General features: G+C 35.7%; 1 protein-coding gene across 1 annotated transcript; it reads right to left on the bottom strand.

Annotated features, from left to right (window-relative positions):
- Nucleotides 1-1,028: 1,028 nt before the first annotated feature.
- LOC131842344 (wee1-like protein kinase) lies at nucleotides 1,029-17,002 on the bottom strand. Its single transcript, XM_059190885.1, has 12 exons — nucleotides 16,679-17,002; nucleotides 9,722-9,831; nucleotides 9,076-9,222; nucleotides 7,758-7,843; nucleotides 7,237-7,454; nucleotides 5,977-6,123; nucleotides 5,390-5,535; nucleotides 4,366-4,491; nucleotides 3,741-3,868; nucleotides 2,879-3,036; nucleotides 1,931-2,098; nucleotides 1,029-1,274 (listed from the first exon to the last, which is right to left on the bottom strand). The coding sequence occupies exons 1-12, from the start codon at nucleotides 16,924-16,926 to the stop codon at nucleotides 1,244-1,246; spliced, it is 1,713 nt and encodes a 570-aa protein (XP_059046868.1). The 5' UTR covers nucleotides 16,927-17,002; the 3' UTR covers nucleotides 1,029-1,243.
- Nucleotides 17,003-17,408: the final 406 nt, after the last annotated feature.

Raw genomic sequence — 17,408 nt, forward strand, 5'->3', positions numbered from 1 at the left:
AATTGAGTTACCTCATTAGAACTATATTAACTGTTTTATTAATAAAACTATAAGCTATAAATATATTTTCACTATTAATATTTTGTCCCTTTCTTTTAAACGAATAAAATAGATTAAATGAAAAGGACAAAAACTGATTATTAGTTAAAATATATTTATCAGACATCGTTTTTATGAATAAAATTTTATTTAATAACAGATAATAATGTCTAAATCATTAAAAAATTATGAGAAATTAACTCGTTTTCCAAACACACATATTCGCAAGTTTAATCAAAATAATTTGAATATTAGAAATTTTAGAAAATCGGCATTCAAGATTAATTTTTAATGTAAATGCAATGGCAAAAAAGCTGACGGCCCGCCTGATGGTAAGTGGTAACCGTCGCTTATATACAAGAAGCACTACGGACATCACGTTATCATATGACACCCGTGATACCACTCATGCTTTACCATTCCAGAGTACTGTCTTTAATTCTGTAATTTCATTATTATTATTATAGCCGATTTTTTAAAATTTATAAATTATGTTTATTTATGGTATATGTGTGTGTGATAGTGGATTGTTATGATATGTTATAACAAAAAAAATAAACCTTATGGTAGACTAATTTCACTTATACATGGCTATACGTTTAATATAATATAAATTACGACTGTAATCCCGTATGAGGTAAGCAGAGGCATTCTCAACTGTCGATGTTATGAACGCATAGTTGTATACCCACATTTCTCAGTATATTTATATCAAAAATGTTAATAGGCAAGTATAATGCCTTTCCTTTTGTTTCATTACTAGTGTTTCCACTACAGGACAGATAGAAATACAAATTGACAGTTTTTTTTGTGTCAGCCAGTTTTGAACTGACGACCCTTTGGGTTAATATGTTACAATAGTAAAATAGGCTATCAAATTCACTGTATTATATATTTTTTGTACTTTACAAACTACAACTTTGTAATATTATTATTATAAATATTTTTAAAAAAATAAACACAATTTCATTTTGTACACACCTTGTAGCATGGATTAGATAGTACTACGCTATGCATATGCAAGCTTATTTAGATACAACAATGCAAAGTGAAATAGTCAAACCTTTTTGTGTATATGTTGTTTGTACGTCCAAATGTTTGTGCGCTGTTTATACATGGTGTCCTAAATATATTTAACAAATGACTCTTCAGCACGCGAGGTTTTTTATTTTCCGATAGTTGTAATATTTCATATTAAATGTCTTCAGAGATTCATCATTCTACGATCTCTAACACTGAAATTAAAGTATTATGTTAAAAAAAACTTGTCTAAAAAAACAAATATACATATTTAAGAATGGGCTCTTTTTTCACACACACTCACCGAACGATAACGTTTGGTCTAGGTGTTTCTATGTATAATATATATGTATTTACTAAAAAAAAACATATTTATGTATTTGTATCAGTTATCTAGTACCCATAACACAAGCTTTAGCTAGTTTAACTTGAGACTAGATGGCGCTGTGTGAAATGTCCTGAGATTATAATTATTAAGTAGGGTCTTTTTTTAACTATACCAAAGCTGTTAGCCGCAGCTGGCCTTTGCAGCTGTACTGAACGATATCATTTGGTCTGGGTGATTTTTATGTATTATATGTATTTAAAGGTAGCCAGAACGAGCCAAATATATATAACAAAAGCTCTGTTTAGCTTGGGACTAGATGGCGCTGTGTGAATGGCGCTGTGTGAATTGTCTTAGCATTGTATATTGCACTAGCTGTACCCGTGGTTTCACCAACGTGAATTCATAGCCTATATGTTATTCTGATATATAATCTATATTACTGTAAAGTTTCATCAAAATCCGTTCAGTAATTTTGCATTAGAGTAACAAACATCCATCCATACTCACAAACTTACTCGTTTATAATATTAATAAGATATTTACCTCGTCTGTCTGGATTTCCTTTCAATCCTCCTGGTGGAGGAGACCACCTGTACACTCTCCGTGAGCTGAACATCCGTCCGCGGCTTCTGCAGCCGCTTCGCTGAACGTGTTCTGAACTTCGCCGACTCTTGATTCGCTACGTAGTTGGGCGTTAATGACTTTATACAACTGCAAATCAAAGGCGTATCTTGTAGTTCAAATGAATTTATAACATTTTATTATAGACTAGCTGACTCGCGCAACTCCGTCTGCATCACACCTACCCGAGATACATATCCTTTTAAATTATAGGCTATATGTTATTCTGATTTATAAGCTACTAGCGACCCGCCGTAGCTTCGCACAGGTGTAATGCTGATACTAAGTATCAGGTGGGGTCCAACCAGCGTTGGCAATGTAAGCGCCAAAAAAACGTGTTTACAACATCACATTAGAAACCTCTATATTACATGTTTCTCTACAATATTATGCATGTATTATACATATAAACCTTCCTCTTGAATCTATCTATCTATCTATTAAAGAAAACCGCTTCAAAATCGTTTATGTAGTTTTAAAGATTTCAACATACATAGAGACGGACAAACTCTGACAGTGACTTTATTTTACACTACGTAGTGATGATACTTAAAATCTCATAAAAATCCGTTCAGTAGTTTTTGCGTGAAAGAGTAAAAAACATCCATCATAAACTCACAAACTTTCGCTTTTATAATATCAGTAAGGCTTTAAGCTATATAACATTACGCTACGACCAATAGAAGCGGAGCTGCAATGAAACATATTACAAAAGGTGGGGGGGAAATGAAACGCAGACGAAGTTGCGCGGATCAGTTAGTTTACTATAGTCTCAATCAACATGTAACCATCAAATACACAAGTTCCAACCCTACTATGTGTGTTTACTCTCAACACCTGTCATTACAGCTATATGAATAGAGAAGGTACCTGGCGGCGTCCTGCAGTTGTTTGGCGAGCACTTCATTCTTCATTTTGGCGGCTGCGAGCTCCCGCCTCAGTTGCGACTTTGTCTTGTTCTTGAGGAGTGGGTGCTTGCGGAGCCGCGCAGCTGACGGACGCAACGCCGGGTCGGGATCTACCATTTCCTGTTTACAAGCATTATGAATTTTTTAAACTTTCGCATTTAGTGCACTTTATTAATATAGTAAAATGGGTTTTAACACGATTAATATTAGGGTAAATAAAGGTATTTACCTCTCGACGTTTCGACTAGGTTGCACTAGCCGTGGTCACAGGCTGACTGCAAATTATTGAACCGACTGAAAATTATTCGTGTTCTTCTTTCGTTTCAATGGCAACTAAATGTACTTTCCCCAGAATGTTGCAAGGACTTAAAGTGTTAAAACCCTTTTAGCTATATTAATAATATTAAGAAAATTCTGTTTGGTTAAAATTTCCATGGACAAGATAACTTATGATCCGGCACGAAGGACCATATGTTAGCGTCAAGGAGTAAAATAATGGACTGTTTATATAGTCTCCAACTGATTTAATTACTGGAATCTTCGTAAATCAAAGTTCTGACGCCAGATTCAAATTACGGAACGCAGCTGCCGCCGTTTCTCGGATTCTCTTTTGGTTTTATTTGTTTCTTTCACCGGAGCAATATAGTAGCTTACTAATGCAGTTTAAGATATACATTTCAGATAATTTACTAGATATATATATTTATATACCCATATATTTTTAAACGTGTAAACACTTGTCATAAATTGTCAAATTTGGTCAATTAATAAAGGCGTTGAATTTGAACTATTATAATTATAAATAATATAAGAAATAAACATACCCTGAGGAGTTGATTGAATTCTCTGGACAAATTGGGCAGTTCTGGTAATTTGCCGTCGCGGTAGTCGTGCCACTGCTGACCATTCTTCGGCAGCTGACCACCGCCACCGGCTTCGAATAGTGTTAATCCTAAAACATACATTTGTATATAAACAGCCTGTACACAAAGAAAACGACAAAGATGGCGAGCGTTTGGGCATTCCCGCGTTTTTAATCCTGAGTGCTTTAGCAGCTTTTATAAAATGTAATTGATAAAATATAAATATTAACCTATCTTTGGAAAATTAAATTGAAAACAAAAATTACAAAATGACGTAACATCAAATGTATCACGCGCTAAAATATGTTCATAAAAATTAGTAAAATGCTAAAGACACAAGACTGTGTGCGGCTTTCCCGCACAAAACCATTCGCATCTGTATGCGCATAAATAATTGCTCAATTTCGATCGGAAGTACGCAATAAGGCCTTCCGTGGGTTTAAAGTGCCATCTGCTTTCGTTCTTTAACAACTGACATTTACAGATTCACCGGACGCCTAAAAAAAAAAAATTTGGTCCGATTTTCAATAGTACTGTAAAAATTGATGGTACCTAACTACCTACATACGGATGTATGTATACTCACCAAACGCGAAGATGTCTGCCTTGGTGAGGTGTGTGAAGTCCTCGTGGAGTACTTCCTTGGGCAGGTATCGGCAGTCGCCTTCCTCCACGGACGGGGCCGATACGAACGTCACGTGACCTAGGTCACCTGCACACACATTACCTCATTACTATACTGTAATACAGTTACATTAAAACATTTAGGGCAATCCAGTTGAAGTCAAGTGAGGTAAATACCTTTATTTACCATAACTTTATTAGTGTTAAAAGTAGATCAACTATGTACAGGTGTATACATACCGATCTTATATGTGTGGTGCGTGCGCGGTTGTGTAGTACATACAATATACAGGATGTGTACGTACCGATCTTGTAAGTGTGGTGCGGGCGCGGTTGTGTAGTACATACAATATACAGGATGTGTACGTACCGATCTTGTAAGTGTGGTGCGGGCGCGGTTGTGTAGTACATACAATATACAGGGTGTGTACGTACCGATCTTGTAAGTGTGGTGCGGGCGCGGTTGTGTAGTACATACAATATACAGGATGTGTACGTACCGATCTTGTAAGTGTGGTGCGGGCGCGGGTGTGTAGTACAATATACAGGATGTGTACGTACCGATCTTGTACGTGTGGTGCGGGCGCGGGTGTGTAGTACAATATACAGGGTGTGTACGTACCGATCTTGTAAGTGTGGTGCGGGCGCGGTTGTGTAGTACAATATACAGGATGTGTACGTACCGATCTTGTAAGTGTGGTGCGGGCGGGGGTGTGTAGTTCAATATACAGGGTGTGTACGTACCGATCTTGTACGTGTGGTGCGGGCGCGGGTGTGTAGCAATATACAGGGTGTGTACGTACCGATCTTGTACGTGTGGTGCGGGCGCGGGTGTGTAGTACAATATACAGGGTGTGTACGTACCGATCTTGTACGTGTGGTGCGGGCGCGGGTGTGTAGTACAATATACAGGGTGTGTACGTACCGATCTTGTACGTGTGGTGCGGGCGCGGGTGTGTAGTACAATATACAGGGTGTGTACGTACCGATCTTGTACGTGTGGTGCGGGCGGGGTGGGTCGTCGTCGTCGTAGCCGTCGTCGGAGTCCGCGGGCCGCTCCGCCTCGCTGGTGCACACGAAGATGTTTCCAGGCTTCACGTCCATGTGTACCAATCGCTGCGAGTGGATGTACCTGATGTACAATATTTTATTCTTATTAGTATACTAACAACGCTCTTCGCATTTGGAACAATAACAATAATAACATCCGAAGACAATTCACACAGCGCCATCTAGTCCCAAGCTAAACAAAGATTGTATTATGGATACTAGACAACTGATATAGATATTTTTTTTTGTAAATACAGACATAATATACATAGAAAACACCTAGACCGATACACACAAAAGCAAATAAATAAAAAAAACACTCATAGTGATGAATCAACTGAGACCGTTAGATAATAATAAGAAACAATGAAAGATACACTGTAAAGTTGTCTGTGTGGTACCTCAGTCTCACCTATTTCAGTCAGCAAGCAGATTTAATTGTAAACGATGTTTCGGTTCTAAGATACAGATTAAGCAGTGAAATTACAGTAGCTGGTAGCCAATTACATAAAAAGCTACTCACGCCAATCCATCAGATATGTGAGCGAGTAACAACAGCAGCTCGCTCTCAGACAACGGGCCGGATTCCATCTTCTGCTGTAATGAGCCCCCGTCGCAGTACTCATTCTGTATTATCATGTGGTCATCTTCCGCCCACGCGGAGTAATATCTGAAAATATATCCTTCCATGTATTGGATGACTTTGGTTATCGTTTGGAAATAAACGGCGTAAGAGATACATGTAATTTGTATAATCGATATTAAAATACTATAATAGTGACAATGAAAGACTATTAAACGTTATTTAAATAATTCTTAGAAAATTTTGGTAAAATAAATGTTAATTGTCCGGCTCGTAGGACCAAAATGTAAGGACTAATCTGAACACTGTGTTGATAATGATAAAATGATAACGACGACTAACATAAAAAGTGTTTCCGTTAACTGCGAGCAGCAGTCAAGGAAACGTCAGGTAAAATCTGATTTGTATTTCCGACTATTATTTGATATCGTTACGCTTCGCACGGCGTGTGCGTACTCATTCTGTATTATCATGTGAGCGCGGCGCGCTGTAATATCTGAAAATATATCCTCACCGTACGACGTGCGGTTATCGTTCCCGAGCGCGGCGTAAGAGATACATGTAATTTGAGCGCGGCGCGATATTAAAATACTATACTCACCGTACGACGTGCGTTATTTAAATAATTCGCGGCGTGTGCGTAAAATAAATGTTTTGAGCGCGGCGCGCTGTACACCAAAATGTACACGCACTCACCGTACGACGTGCGGGTGCTTCCCGAGCGCGGCGTGTGCGTACACCTCCCTGAGCGCGGCGCGCTGTACACCTACACGCACTCACCGTACGACGTGCGGGTGCTTCCCGAGCGCGGCGTGTGCGTACACCTCTCTGAGCGCGGCGCGCTGTACACCTACACGCACTCACCGTACGACGTGCGGGTGCTTCCCGAGCGCGGCGTGTGCGTACACCTCCCTGAGCGCGGCGCGCTGTACACCTACACGCACTCACCGTACGACGTGCGGGTGCTTCCCGAGCGCGGCGTGTGCGTACACCTCCCTGAGCGCGGCGCGCTGTACACCTACACGCACTCACCGTACGACGTGCGGGTGCTTCCCGAGCGCGGCGTGTGCGTACACCTCCGTGAGCGCGGCGCGCTGTACACCTACACGCACTCACCGTACGACGTGCGGGTGCTTCCCGAGCGCGGCGTGTGCGTACACCTTCCTGAGCGCGGCGCGCTGTACACCTACACGCACTCACCGTACGACGTGCGGGTGCTTCCCGAGCGCGGCGTGTGCGTACACCTCCCTGAGCGCGGCGTGCTCGGCCGTGGAGCCGGCGACGGGCCGCAGGGACCTCTTGAGCGCGTACACGCAGCCGTCCAGCTTGTTGACGCACTTGGCCACGCGCCCGAACTGCCCGCGCCCCACCACGCCCTGCTCCACGAACTCCACGTTGTAGCGCGATATGTTCGATTCCTGTGTGGTAATGTTGGATTTTTATTATAAAACATCTATTGATGATAGTTATTTTTAAACTTTTGTGTTTAATTATTCTTTATAATATAAAAATGGGAGTCGTGTCGTATCAACAACTAAAGAGATTGATGGAAGATCCTGAAAAATGGCATGAGCTCCACTTACAAAAGCGCAGCTTTTAAATTATGATTAATTGATTGACTGTGTTTAATAAATACATTAATTATTGTCGTTAGTCAATCTAGTGACAATAGAAAAAGCTGCTGGGACCTATCTACATTGTATACATTGTACTAAACTCACCCTAAGCCTTTTGGCCGGCTGCTCAGGCGTGGCGTCCCACGTTGGTGTTTTGGACAGTGCCCGCTTCTTTTTGTTAAGCGCTTGTCCTGTGAACAGTATGTGAATAAATCGTAAGAATAGTAATGTATCGTATCCTCATCGAATATATAGTAATGGCAATAGTATCTCTCATTCATTCCTCTGAGTAATTGCAATCGTATCTTTTAAATAATGAATACGTTTAATTTCAGACTCCACCATATTTTTTTTAAATACTGTGTTCATTTATTTCGGGTACGATTAATTTCATGTATTTGGATATAAAACTCGAAAAGTAAATATTGTGAGTAGCTATTTTATATTTATATTGTATCTCACTAATATTATAAACGCGGAAGTTTGTGAGTGTGAATGGATAAATTAGATGGATGTTCATCTTTCATACAAAACTACTGAATGAATTTGAATGAAACTTTATAAACTTCACGCGGGTTAAATCGCCGGCACAGCTACTCACTAATAAGGGCTGATATTGTTACAATATAGATGACCTTACTGTTGATCAGTTGAAGACTGTTTATTATGCTCTAGTGGAATCAAAACTTAGATATAGTATAAAGTTCTGGGGCAATAGTTATAAATACAGTATAAATAAGGAGTTTATATTACAAAAAAGAGCTATTAGGACTATTGTCCGTATACCACAAGTGCAATCCTGTAAGCAATATTTTAAAGAATACAGAATTTTGACTATACCATGCTTATACATATTGGTGCTATTAACAGATTTTGTAAAAAGTATTGTTGGTAGTGAGACCAGGGAGAATCGAGACATAAGGGAAAGTACTCGCAGAATGGACTACCCTAACATTATAAAACCAACCCTTAATATTGTGAAGCATGGTGAGGGTTTCCAAGCAGTAAGGCTTTACAACTCTTTGCCCAATAGTTTAAAGAAAATACATAATTGGAAGCTTTTTAGGAGGAGGTTGCGTTGTTTTCTGTTGGAGCAATCATTTTACAGTGTTGATGAATTTCTTAGCAGCAAAAATTGTATAATTTCAAACACAATATAAATTGTTACTGAATAAATAAATATCAAATAAGAAATAATATTGAATACATGGTATAAATTACTAGCCGTGCCCGCGGTTTCAGCCGTGCTAAATTTCTATAAAATTCAATTTGTGTTATTCTGATGCATAAGCTTACTGTAAATTTCATTAAAATCCGTTCAGTAGTTTTTGCGTGAAAGAGTAACAAACATCCATACTCAGAATTCGCGTTTAAAATATTATTAAGATATTAAGATAATAATAATTAAACATGATAAACCAACCATCCGGCGTGAAGGGGTTGATGTTCGCGACCGGCCTTTGGGGCGCGAGCCGCGACTCATCCATTTCATCCGGCGGCAGGCTGCCGAGCGCGCTGTCCTCATCACCGGACGGCGGATGGAGGTGATGACTCGATCCTGACGGCATGCCTGCAGTACAACGAAATTAGATGCTAACAAATTCCATATATTTCTTTTTAAGGGATGACAATGGAATGGTGCACCCGCGTACGCTAACGGTTTACGCTGGTGGGACACCAGTGTAGGATGATAAGATAAGCATGAGGTCATGTCAGTTAGCTCATCGTCGACAAGGAATTTATCATGGTTTCCAGACCACGAGGCGGTCAACCTAACATGGTTTAGTGCTTGCAATGGGGTGTGTTTGACGATAGAACTTTAATAAGATTTCAACTCAACATTTTGATACATTAAGGTCCATTTTCGATCACTATTAGCAATAAAATACCTATCCTTACATAGTATAAAATAAAGTCGCTGTCGCTGTCTGTCCCTAAGTATACTTAAATCTTTAAAACTACGCAACGGATTTTGAGGCGTTTTGTAAATGTAAAATTGTATTATTAGTTTTGAATGGGAAAGAGGCAGGTGATGAGAAGCAATAAAACCATAAACAAACATGGCTCACCCGTCGGCGCGTTCAGTTTGGGCGGGAATAGTCTTGACCTGGGCGGATGATGCGTCGGTGTAGAACATTTCTCTAAAAGTGTTTTCGGCGTGTGCGGACTGTCGAATAACCTGAAAAAAAAATTGCTGTTTCAAAAATATTCTATCCTGCCAGTAACTTCGTCTGTTGACAGATTTGACTATTTGTTTGTTATGGGATAAATTAGAAATATTCGTGACTGATTTAAAAAAAAACACAACATTATGCCACAATCTTTTTATGGTTGATAATGGAATAATGCACCCTATATATATACTAGCAGACCCGGCCACGCGTTGCTGTGGCTAAGGTTCTTGAATAATATTGCGAATATAAATTGAGATGTAAGCTATCCTATCTTTCAAGTTGGATCAAATTGCACACAATGTGCAAATTAAATTTGCAATCAGTTCAGTAGTTTAGGAGTCTAACGCGGAAAAACAATGTGACACATAATTTTTATATATAAAGATATATGTATGATGTAATTATTAATATAATATTCATTTATATCTGTCTGTCTGCGTACGCGAATATTATATATAGTATCTAGCTTTAAAAATAACAATAGTTCCATAGAAACTTTCAACTCCCCTTTCAACCCCTTACAACCCTTATTTCGCTTTAAAAAGTAGACATGAGGCCTTTCATGGAGTATAGACTATCTATGTACCAAATTTAAATAAATTGGACACAATTCTCAGCGTGACAAACTAAAAAACTTTGACGAACTAAAAGACTTACTTTTATTTATTTATTTAAACTTTAATTCACAAATACAATATATAAATGTACATATGGCGAACTTAACACCTAAAGGCTGTCTCTACACCTAAGGGCGTACTATTTATAATATATTATTAGGGATACATTCTATATATATCTACTAATAAATATTAAAAAATGAATAGATATAACTTTCGGCCATAAATAATTTTGCTCAAGGGAATATTTCACAAGTGTTATTTTTTTTCTTAAGACATATGCGCTCAGGTGTTGAACGTTGCGTGCGTGTGCGCATTGTACTTTTGTGTGCTTCGCGTATTGTTGCGTAAGAAGGGTGAGTAGGAAATGGGGTCCGTCCTATACTATTATTACATCTTGTACTGGATTTTAATAGAAATACAATATTTTATTAATGGCAAACAAGATTTGGTATTGAGGTCAAGCGATGTATAGTTGGATGGGTAACCGTTTGCGAACGAGTTATGTATGGTGGACCATTCAAAGGTAGAATCATTTATTTATATACGTTGTATAAAGTAAACTAGTGGATATGTAATACGTTAATACTTTAACAAATATTTAACTGAATCTCAATAGAATCATCTATATATATAAATAAAATTGGAGTGTATGTTTGTAATATTGAAATAACTGTTTTTTACTACATGCATATGAATATAAATACGGTACATACACCAAAATAACATTTTTTACAATTTTTGTCTGTCTGTCTGTTTGTTCCGGCATCTCTGAAATGCCTGGAACGACTTTGACAGGACTTTGTTTGGCAAATAGCTGATGTAATATAAGGAGTAACCTAGGCAAATTTTATTTTAGAAAAATTCTTTTATTTTTAAAAAGTTAAATACCACACGGACGAAGTCGCGGGAACAGCTAGTACCTACTAAGTAAAATTTAAAAAATATTCTGTACCTTTAAAATTTTAATAGTGCGAAAACTTTTAATTGGTCTTATTTTTAAGAACATATTCTTTCTTATTATTTGCAATACGCTATTGGTTTTCAAAATAAATAAAAAAAATCGATTGTATTTATTACAATAGTTTCTGCCGTTTATGGACGTCAAATTTTGATATCCACCATTTTCGAAAACTAGCCGACTTGAAAAAACATATACCTTAAAAAAGAACATTCGAACAAATATAACATACATCATTTATAAAAAAAAGTGTTAAAAAAACCTGACGTAATTTTCATACTTATACTTGTTAAAAATATTCGGTAACTATTAAACAAAATTTAAGAAAAAAAATTGATAAAATAAAATTGAATAAATCCTGTAATTGGAGCTCGAAAATAATCATATAACACTGTATAGAAACAATTAGATTTCTATCCACGAAACGGATGCCTTTTAATATAATGCTATAATGCGTAAAACTGCTTTATGCGTAGAATTCAAGGGAATACAAAGAGATCGACAGATATATCGGATTACCAACTCCAGAACTCCAACATCATTACACTGTAGCGGACAGTTCTTTAGTTGAGATTTTGTGTTCAGATTTTACTAAAATAGTTTACTAACATAATAACAGAGTGATCGAATCAAATAAATAAAAGCAATATCTCATAATGGATGGGAAAACTAGTAAAGAACAAAACAAATAGGGTTTATTTATTGGAAAAAAAAAATCTTGGAAATGTGTTCAGTTTCGCGATTACGCTTAACATTACTTATAAAAAAATACAGACGGATTAAAGCCCTCCAATTTTTTAAATCTGTAAAAAGTCTCTGATTACCCCACCTCACCTGTGCATTGAGAAATGATCACTATTATTATAAGGTTCATATATTTTTTACTTTACTATTCTGTTCATTTTATTATTCACTACCTATTCCAAATTTAAAAACTCCGCAGAAAAGCTATTCTTATTTCAAATAATCCACACAAATCAAATAATAGAGAACGATATGTAACCTTATGACGTTAACAATAAAGTCCACGATTTTTTGTTCAAAATAAAGGTGCGTTCAGGTGAGTTTTTGTGGGCGTAATTTTTTCATGCGAACAGCTGTGCGATCACATGGTCGTGTTATTGTTCGAGATAACTGTGTATTAACTGAATTTGTAACCGAATCGAGACGGAATTTTGTACTTTGGCATCTGTAATGAAACTTTTTACTCGACTTCTGCAGTCGGCAAAGAGTAGTAATCGTATTATTAGGGAAAATTGCGGGTCAAATATTGATCAAACTTAAATGTGACCGACAGCGTCAATTAAAAAAAAAGTATCATTCACAGAATAGTCTTATGGCATTGTATTAAATATGAATAACATAGAGTTATCTGCCTTCAGAATCATCAGATTTAAACGCACGTATTGTGTACCAAAATAACTAAGGTGACCATACCTCTCGTATTAGGCAAGACATTATCATTTCAGACTTAAATCTGAATCTGTATTTTGATAACCAAGAACAAGCTCATTTGAAAAGAATAATAATCGAGTTTTTGTCAGTTCGTCATAGCTCGAAAACTTTCTGAACTGACGATAGTTTGACATATCATAAGAGTCTCTTATAGACCTACATGAATGAAGATATTTTGATTAAATTTGATTTTACTGTCGATACTTATCTCCAGTAAGAGCAAAATGTATATATTTTTTTAATTAGAATAATATATTTTTTTTAATTTAATTTTTACATACAAATGATTTTATTCATGATAATACATATCATTAAATTGGATTAAGACATTTCTAGTAGTCTTGTTTATTTCTAGTCCACTAGCATCTCACTCTGGCGAAAAACAAATGGTCATTTTAGATTCGGGCTATAAACGGGTTCTACAACCAAAATACCACAAATAAAAGTGATTGTTAACGGCAACGGCAAAAAAAAAAACCGGTTGTTTGCAGGTCGACACAGTGACGTGTCTAGACAGGAGATGGACAAGTTGGTACATGTTTAGGCATGTCTGCATGTGTAGTAGGCGTATATATGTACTATACATAATAAACACATAAGTAATAATAACAAGTTTCTACCATGAACACATGTAAATATGTATGTATGTGCTTTTAATGACAGTTCCTACTATGGGCAGACAGAACCAAAGAAATTTATAATCTATAGTATTTTTTGTTCTTTTTTATACATTACTACCTAATCGTTCCAGTTTCGCACATGTTTGTTTGTACATGTATTATACATATAAACCTTCCTAATTAATCACTCTATCTATAACTTAAAACTGTATTAATATCTGTTGCATAGTTTGAAAAATAAAGATAAGTGTCCGACTACATTTTATAGTATCTATACTATAAAATGAAGATTTCCAGATTTAATGTTGGTTTTAGTATTGTACCTAGTTAAACTATAGATAGATATATGATAACAGATAGATACATAGATAGATATATCATACTCGACCGCGTGTCGTGGCGGACGGTCGTGTTCACTGCAAAAAGTATTTTAACTTAACTTATTTTTCCCGTTCATAGTAAACTCAACCATCATTCTAAGCAATTTAAGTTTATTTTCATTTAAAGGTATTCCGATCATTACCTGTGAATTACCCTACCCTGCCTACCCTACCCGGCCCCTACTGGAGAAGAGCAGCCCAAAATAGAGTACACTGGAAAGAATTAGAGGAGGCCTTTGCCAAAAGGCACTCTGTACTGTGGGATATAATATAGAAAATGGAATTAATAATTAAACATTAGAAAAAAAAAATTAAACTACTTAACAAACAATAATAGTAAAAAATATATATAATAATAATAAATTTATAGTATAATATAGTAATATGAATGAACAGGAATGTAAAAAAAAAAATGTATGTACAGAAATAAAGGCTTCTTTATCTTTATCTTACCTGTGAATTGCACTTGGTTACTATCAAAGATTAAAAAATCAATACAGAGGAGACAAGACAGAGAGTAAGAAAAAGAAGTAAATAATGAGATGCCTGCGAACATGAATGAATGGAAAAGAAAAACATATATAACTGACGACCTCGGTGGTCTATTATTATTATATTACGACCGACCACATATAAATAGCACAAACATTTGTATTCATGAGTATGATTGTTTGTATCGGTCAGGTGTTTTCTATGTATAATATGTATTTACAAAAAAAAAAATCTAAATATATGTATCAGTTATCTAGTCACACACACAAGCTTTAGCTAGCTTATCTTGGGTCTAGATGGTGCTGTGTGAATTGTCTTGAGATTATTATTATTATTATATTACGCCAACCACAAATAATTAGGATAAGGAAGAAGCAGATGATGATTTTGATTATAGAATATCAAAATTATCTTCCTTTTCCCATAAATAAAAGTTAAATATATTAAAAATTTTATATTTTTTTATTAATAAAATTCATAACTTATATGTTTATGTGTATATATTAGTTATTAATATAAGAGTTAATAGCTATGCCAGAAGTTTCAGCCGCATTACATGTCATAGAAATTTCAATAAAAAATATAGCATAAGTGTTATTCTGATGCATAAGCTATATTACTGTAAAGTTTCATCAAAATCCGTTCAATAGTCCATACTAACAAACTTTCACATTTATAATATTAATAAAAGAATTGTGAAAATAGTTTTTTGGACTCTTCGAGAAACCTTCTTGTTCTTCTTCATTTTAAATTGTCACCACCAATTTTGATCGGTCATTTTGCCAATGTCATGGTTTGAGAGAAACAATGTAGTTTGTAGCTGTGGCTGAAAAACCTTATGTTACACTAGAAAGTTGTGTTTTTCAAGTTACAACAATTCTGCTTTCTCCCATTGACATATTTATCTACTATATTTTTGGATGTACATCATTATCTTAATAAATTCATATTCAAATTCAAAATCAAAATATCTTTATTCATGTAGGTCTATTACAGACTCTTATGATATGTCAAATCTACTGTCAGTTCAGAATGATTTCGAGATGAGAAGAACTGACAAGAAACTCAGCTCATATTCATTTCAAATAAACGTTGTACATGTTTACAATAATACAGATTCATTTTTAAATTCAAATTTGGGAGCATAGAGTCACCATAATATAAGTACAACATATAACATCAAAACAATTTTATAGTAGTGGTAATATAAATATTTATGGTTCCTGACTGAGACTATAATAAACTGAACTGAAACATAGTAAACTATTTCCCTAGGTAAAGTACCAGGTATTGATTTTTTTTATGGATGATAATGGAATGGTGCACCCGCCTGCGCTAACGGTTAACGCTGGCGGGGCACCAGTGGAGGATGATAAAATAAGATGAGCATGAGGTCAGGTCAGTTAGCCCATCGTGACATATTCACGATGATTTCCAGGGGGAACCGCGTGGAGGTCAACCTGACATGGTACATTGCTAGCAATAAGATCAGCAGTCCACATTACTAACAATACCCTTCCCCGTGGTGGGGCCCCATTAGCGTAAACTGTTAGCGCAGGTGGGAGTACCATTCCATTATCATACACAGAAATTCAGTTGAGTCTCTTGCCAGTTCTACTCAGTTCTTTACTGAACTGGATGGTAAGTAAAAATATTAATACAAAAAACTTGATATTCATAAGTAGCTAAAATGTCCTACATGAATAAATATATTTTTTATTGATCTGTTTAGTATTATTTACTATATAGTGATATTCTAGGGCCTATAACTATAATATTGGGTAAGATTATTTAGATACAGAGATAAACTAATATTGTTTAATAAATACACTAATTAAGACAGTAAAGAGAAATGGGACAAGCCTAACAGATTTCTAATAGGTTTATCTTGTTTTAAACTTTAGGCATAACAACCATCACATTTATATTTGACTTTCAAATGCAATGATAATTATGTTATTTTGAATAAATTAAATGAATGGAATTAATATTCCTTAAGCCAAAGGAAAATTCTTAAAAGTGATTCAAATTGGATGTTCCTGGTTGTACAGCCAAATGTTTGTTTTTTGGTGTCTAATAACACGGCATTCTGGACAGGGATAGGTAGACTTTAAGGTGCGCATTTACTATTATTAAAAATACTTAACTGTTATTGATAAACAGTCACTTTGAGTTAATATTATTCTAACAGGAATCATAATTTTATATTTATCAAAATATATTATTATTTAACCTATATAATACTATTTTAGATATCAACGGCTAGCAGGGGAAATCAGAACGTGGTATTTTCTACCAGTCAGCACTAGTAGTAGACGTAAGCTTACCTGAGGGCTCTAACTCGTTTGTATGGAGGGCTCAGTGATGCTGGTGCCGGTGAAGCATCCCTTATGCCATCATCTTCATTAAAACTGGTAAAGTCTAACTTCCTTGGCACAATAGAAGCCAGAATCGGGCTCAGATTATCGGAGAATAATTGAAAAGTGTCTGATATATCACAAGAAGTTTCGACTGACAATTCCGAGGAATTGTGTTTGTTATTGAATCCATTCTTCATCCTGTACCACTCACTCATGTTTGATTACACATATAACACACTTTTTATTAACTTTTTCACAATGATTTAAAGTTTATTTGTAGAAACAAAGCGTACTTTCACAATTTATAAGACCAACGTTATGGCGGATGACGCATAGCACCTGTTTAACTGTGGAGCCAATCAGAGCACGTTATTTAACCGGTGAGATGAATAATTCAATTCTATTGGCTGGACCTATTTTTTTAAATTGTTAACTGGTCGCTTCGCTTTTTATTGGTCTAAACAAAAGACGCGTTCAAAAAATATAATAATAATATAAAATTAACAGAACTTTAGTTTTTAATTTATTTTATTAGTGGTTAAATAAAGATATAAATTTTATTAATATTTACAAAGTTGATTGTTATAATGGCATTAAATTTAATACCGAAACGTATCAGATTAATTTCCATTATATATTTTTGCAGTTTAAATGTTTTCATTGATACCTACTAAACTCTTAAAATAAAAGACATATA

This window comes from Achroia grisella, unplaced genomic scaffold (genome assembly GCF_030625045.1).
Source record: "Achroia grisella isolate CSIRO2021 unplaced genomic scaffold, CSIRO_AGI_Agris_v1 utg2156, whole genome shotgun sequence".
NCBI lineage: Eukaryota > Metazoa > Arthropoda > Insecta > Lepidoptera > Pyralidae > Achroia > Achroia grisella.

Bases quoted from the DNA above. Each gene is read 5' to 3' on its own strand.
- LOC131842344 (XM_059190885.1), bottom strand. From the start codon at position 16,926: ATGAGTGAGTGGTACAGGATGAAGAATGGATTCAATAACAAACACAAT. The intron at 3,037-3,740 runs GTATGTTTATTT...GCTTGTAAACAG, and splicing joins AATTCAATCAACTCCTCAGG to GAAATGGTAGATCCCGACCC. The intron at 2,099-2,878 runs GTACCTTCTCTA...TTTGATTTGCAG, and splicing joins CAACTGCAGGACGCCGCCAG to TTGTATAAAGTCATTAACGC.